Source organism: Desarmillaria tabescens (genome assembly GCF_030435595.1).
Source record: "Desarmillaria tabescens strain CCBAS 213 chromosome Unknown EV420scaffold_45, whole genome shotgun sequence".
NCBI lineage: Eukaryota > Fungi > Basidiomycota > Agaricomycetes > Agaricales > Physalacriaceae > Desarmillaria > Desarmillaria tabescens.
The window spans coordinates 169,051-174,099 of record NW_026848344.1 but is presented as its reverse complement, the minus strand read 5'-3'; the positions used below and the strand labels follow the sequence as shown (position 1 = coordinate 174,099).

Here is a 5,049-nt window from a genome sequence, read left to right as displayed (position 1 = left end):
CTTGATGCTGATGTCAGTGATGGCTGTGCTGAGTGATCAATGATGGTCCTAATTCCGTGAGATCTGCAATCAGGTGCCTGGCAGCATTAATGAAGTGGCACATATTGATGTGGAATTCGAGTTGGGATGGATAGTTGGTGGTAAAAGTGGGTATTGCCATGATTGCAATCGTTGACTTAGGGAAAGTCCACTAAGTGGACAAGGCATTTATTATAATGCTAAAATCTGCAAATTCTGAGCGTACAGAGCCTTGAGGCTCATCACCGCTCGACGCTCACTGTTGTTTTTGGAACCAGTATTGCCAGAAAACCGAGGCTGAGCGATGAGCAGATACTCACTGGCAATTGTCGGCTATACAGTAGAAATCAGAAGGACTTCATTATGACCCGTCGAAGAACAAAATTCTGATAGGAAAGTTAGCTAAAGCACAAGGCAGACACGTAGGAAGGATTAACACAGAGGTTCAGTCGCTGTACACGCATACAAGACACAGCAAGCATTGAATCACCATCGAAAGGTTGAGAACAAAACTGTATAAGTGTATGCGAGAAGGTTTGAAAGAAAAGGGTCTAGGCGGTGTTAGGAAAGCAACATAATAAAGAAACCAGAACACACCATTCTAACTTCAAATTCTTTATCAGCTGTTCTATTTGGCATTACGAACTAGTATTAAGAGATCTTTATAGCTATAAGTAAAACAACAAGCTTGAAGAGCGAAAGCGCACATCCATATTGATTTTATGAGCATACGAGAGCCTCCAGTACGCTGCAGCCGTCGTCTGTTGTGAGAATTCTCGTAGTCCAAAGTTTCAGTTGCAGTAAAGAAGAGAATCTGCATTGCCTTGGCTCAACAAGAAGGACGGACTAGAAGACGTACTGTGACGTTAGCGATAGAAGTCGGTAGCGGCACACGGGGACGAATCAAAGACCGGGTAAAAGACACCTTGATTCGGGGGGAAAAAGGAAGAAAGACTACTGTAATTCTAGGCATGACCGAGTATTTATACCATAGATAAGAGTGGAGTGCATAGATAAGCATAGATCAAATAGAGTCCGGGTTTATGATACGAAAAAGGGAATAAGACGGGCCCGTCCGTTACACGTACGGTCCGGATATTTCCTTAGCACTGGTCTGCGAGGTCAAGTTCGAGCTAGCCGGAAAGCGAGCACCGTCAGAAAAGAGAGAGAGAGCAGTAGCCTTTGGAAGGAATATCAATTGCAAGTCCATAATAGAAGTCGAGTGCTCGAAGTCGGGGTCGGAGGTCAACAGAAGCCGTGACGTGACGGTACGCTGTTCCCCTTTCTTTCGTTCCACCACCATCGTTTACCGTTGTTGTGCTCCTTGTTCAGTGCTGATGACAGCGTTCTCTGCCGCCTCACCATTTCTACCGCAATGCTCGCTGATGAGGAACTGTTGATCTCGAAGAACCCAGAGCAGTCTTGCAACACCATCAAGTTCAGTTTGTGGAACGTACCTTTGGCTTTTCTCGGGTGAGTTTTGGAATGTTGTTCTTATTCTGAAAAAACTAAAACAGAACTAAAGATACGCTCTGATGACCCTGCTGCTCTTCCCTTCGTCGATTACAATGCCTACGCGTGGGGCACTGGCGTGACTCATGAACCCCGACTCTCTAGCTGGGGACCCTGGACAAGATCTCAGGACTAGGAAGATGGAGAAAAATTGGGAGCTCTTGCGGAAGGCACGAAAGGTCTGTCATCACCGTCGTCGACCCCGATGGGCCCCCCGATAGCATATCTATGAATATGTCATTGGGGTAATCATCGCAAACAGCGTCGCGATGGTGGGCCTTGTCGGCCTTTTGCACGAGGGATTTGAACCAGTCCTTAAAGTCAGCACGGTCATTGGGAGAGTTCATGCGCGGAACTCCTTGTGCCAGTGATGCTCTGTGATGCCGAAACCCTTTTCCGCTCCGAGAGAGAGGTCATCCAGACTTCGAGCTCGGAATGGCTGCTGTGGCGTGTACGTCAGAGGTCGGGACTCGCCTACTCGTGTATGTTTATGGTATGTTGACGGCATCTCCCTGCATGAGTTTATGCTTATGATACTCATAGCGCAAAACCCAGCTTTGCTATTAACGCAGTGTCTTCGATATTTCCTGCCACTCAAATGTCTGTTTTCATCAACGTGGCTCTGGGACTTGTCTTTCTTTCGAGACGCATTCACACAGGCCTCTAATCAGGACTCTCCATCTTTCGGAAGATAATTATAAATGAAGCCAGTCCTGACCGCGGCATCTAGAACTCAAGCGTACCCTTTTGACTGAGTAAGGATGGCGATGACTGGTAGATTGTTTTCCTATTGCTCGGCATCTACCATCCTGTCTTTTCTCGATGCCAGGCTCTGCGAAGATCTTCTCTTGATGGAAGCAGATGACCATGCTTTATCAGTTCGTGCAGTGCGCTACAGCCATCTTGTTGATGAGACCAACAGTCCCAAGCCTGTCGATGCTCATTAGATTGTTAAAAACGGTACGCTTCCTGGGTCACACTGTCATGTACGGAGTCATAATTTTAAAAGGGACGTCAGATGTCTCCCACGTGAATACATCCGACGAAAAATCTGCACCGCCAAGAGTACATGCATCTTTAACTGCCATGTCGTTGTTAGATGCATCACCTTATATGCAGTTGTCCTGTAACTCTGGTCAACCTCGTTCATTGCTCGTCATCTGTATAGGGGCTAACGAAGATTTCACAGCGTTTTGCGCTTCTATCACAATCAAACAACATTCCAGCTGACATATAATCCTGTCAAAGTATGGGAAGCACCAGCGGATGGTACGCATTATAGCCTCCGGTCACACTCATCTTCTCTGGTATAGATAGCGTTTACAGCAGTTGGGGGCATAATGAATGTCGATTAAATGTGCCAGATACCGTCTCGCACCGAATCTACATCCAAAATTGAACTTGAAGGCCGTCGTTTCAGTGAGGAAAGAATCCACGACGAAGTGGCAGGCTCTCTGAGAAAACTTGTACGTGCTTCGCCTTGATGGAATTTTGGCATCATCATCAGAAGGATGAGGACCCTGTGCCTTTCTGATGGATTCGTTAGGATGCTCTACCATATAATGAGCTGATCAAATGGCAGCAAGAGGCAATATCCTCCTTTCGTTCTGTCTTCAGAGTCAACATCATGGCTACTAGAACATATTCCGAGATGGCCATACCAGAACTCACCGACAGCCAGATCAAAGTCATTTTTCTCAATCTAGACGCAGAATTCAATGCGATTATGATGCGTGCATTAACACACGGTGAGAGAGCAATCAAATTATTGACGGAAGAACGTCCACCAATCATGTCTTAGGAATTTACACCGGTGTAGTGGCTGTCACCCCGTGGGCCGTTGGTCTGTGCCTTCCTTTTCTTGTGACCTGCATTTCTGATTTGTAACACTAGTTTCGAGGAAAAACTGCCAAAATAGAAGCCGATATTTTCTCGTTTTTATCATCTTGCTTTTGTATCTCGTGGCGATGGTCGGCACTTATGGCGAATGGACAGAGGGGGTCTCAACTTTTATCACCAACGGGAAAAACTTCTGGGAAGCATACAATTCTGATCCTGGCAAGAGGTCTCTACTGCCTCTGGGAATCGAGGCAATTCTAAGCACGATTCTGGCCGATGCTACTTTGGTATGGGATTCAGTCTTTATTTTCGTAGAATCCTCACTCATGAACTCCAACCAGATATGGCGCTGTTGGACTGTCTGGGGTCGGTCATGGTGCATTGTACTCATTCCGATTGTTTGCACTACCTTGGCAGCAAGTATGTCTTTGATTTCATCATTCTGATAATTTTACCGCTCACTAGCTCATATATAAACCCAGTCAGCAGAGGGATCGTAACTTATTACTCCACTCTTGATGTCGAACATCTGCCACCCCAGGCTCTATACCTCGAGAATGTTGTCAACTGGGCTGTGCTATACACCTCGCTCATAATGGCGACTTTGTTATGGTGCACAATTCTCATTGTTTATCGTATTCTTAAAGTGGGCGGGGTTTCTGCGGGGATGCGTGTATATCACAGAGTGATAGAGATACTTATAGAATCCGCAGCTCTCTATTCTGCCGTAATAGTTATTCTACTGGTGTTCGAAGTTCGTAACGAGGCAGTCGGAGGTTACATTCAAGAGTTGGCGATTGCGATAAGAGTACGTCTAATCCATTTTGACTTTTCTTTGTCATGATTCCAACGTCTCCCCTAGGGAATCATGCCTACAGTTGTGGTTGGCCGCGTTGCAGCAGGGCATGCACGTCCAGATGACTCCTGGAGTGAAGGTTCCACTGCCTCGTCACTTCGATTCGGGAATCGTGCAATCACACAGGATGGTAGCCAGAGGAGCACGGAATCGGACATCTCGATGCGTGACTTAGAAGAGGGCTTAGCCATAGCGGCTGATGGCACGATGCATGATGTCGAGATCCGAGGGAAAATTTGAGCCAAGTCGGCGCACTTGTCATCGGTATATTTATTTGTAATTCATGCCACTGTATGTAGAAAGCGTGTTATTCTAATTTGACCATAAAAACTCGTAGATTGATCGTTGAACAGCTACCAAAGTAAAGTAGAGCGCCCGCGAGACAAGCAAATTGTCTGCGGCTACGCGTTCGAGTACTCCTGAGAGTGAGATATGTATTCATACGGATGTAACCTATCCCTTCTCCCGCATGAAAGTGACGACCTGCTGTATAACTTCGTAAGCAGGGAGATAATCAAACTAAACTGAGAAATATGCACTCGAAGCGTTCAATGAGCACAACATCCTTTCATAATGTTTTCGAGGAAACACAGTTCCTCTAGCGGCCGATTTGTGTTATCCAGACCAACATACGACATACCTGTTGGAATTACTGTGGCTATACGAGCCGTCGGAATCAACCGGCTCCGAACCCGTTATGTACCGTATCCGCAGTTTTCTCTTCTTCACCGTTTACCACCATGTCGACATACTAGGTATAAACGAGTTGCTCATTTTCGTTCCCTCCCGTGCTCGAAATTCAACAATACCCAGCGACTTCAGAG

General features: G+C 46.3%; 2 protein-coding genes across 2 annotated transcripts; one reads left to right on the top strand and one right to left on the bottom strand.

Annotated features, from left to right (window-relative positions):
* Positions 1-274: 274 nt before the first annotated feature.
* On the bottom strand, positions 275-2,399 carry EV420DRAFT_1483893 (uncharacterized protein; the record flags this gene model as incomplete). The annotated part of the gene is made up of 10 exons (XM_060470025.1): positions 275-315; positions 339-351; positions 616-663; positions 726-779; positions 878-983; positions 1,107-1,198; positions 1,291-1,419; positions 1,476-1,517; positions 1,722-1,844; positions 2,274-2,399. The coding sequence occupies 10 exons, from the start codon at positions 2,397-2,399 to the stop codon at positions 275-277; spliced, it is 774 nt and encodes a 257-aa protein (XP_060326016.1).
* Positions 2,400-2,987: 588 nt separating this feature from the next.
* Positions 2,988-4,576, top strand: EV420DRAFT_885352 (uncharacterized protein). The gene is made up of 6 exons (XM_060483868.1): positions 2,988-3,278; positions 3,332-3,373; positions 3,424-3,656; positions 3,711-3,789; positions 3,852-4,177; positions 4,232-4,576. Exons 1-6 carry the CDS (start codon positions 3,158-3,160, stop codon positions 4,463-4,465), a joined length of 1,035 nt encoding a protein of 344 aa, XP_060326015.1. The 5' UTR covers positions 2,988-3,157; the 3' UTR covers positions 4,466-4,576.
* The last annotated feature ends 473 nt before the right edge of the window (positions 4,577-5,049 follow it).

Excerpts from the sequence above, each read along its gene's own strand:
- EV420DRAFT_885352 (XM_060483868.1), top strand. The coding sequence starts at position 3,158 with ATGGCTACTAGAACATATTCCGAGATGGCCATACCAGAACTCACCGAC. Across the intron at positions 3,279-3,331 it reads GATGCGTGCATTAACACACG|GAATTTACACCGGTGTAGTG; the intron begins GTGAGAGAGCAA and ends ATCATGTCTTAG. Across the intron at positions 3,657-3,710 it reads TTCTGGCCGATGCTACTTTG|ATATGGCGCTGTTGGACTGT; the intron begins GTATGGGATTCA and ends AACTCCAACCAG.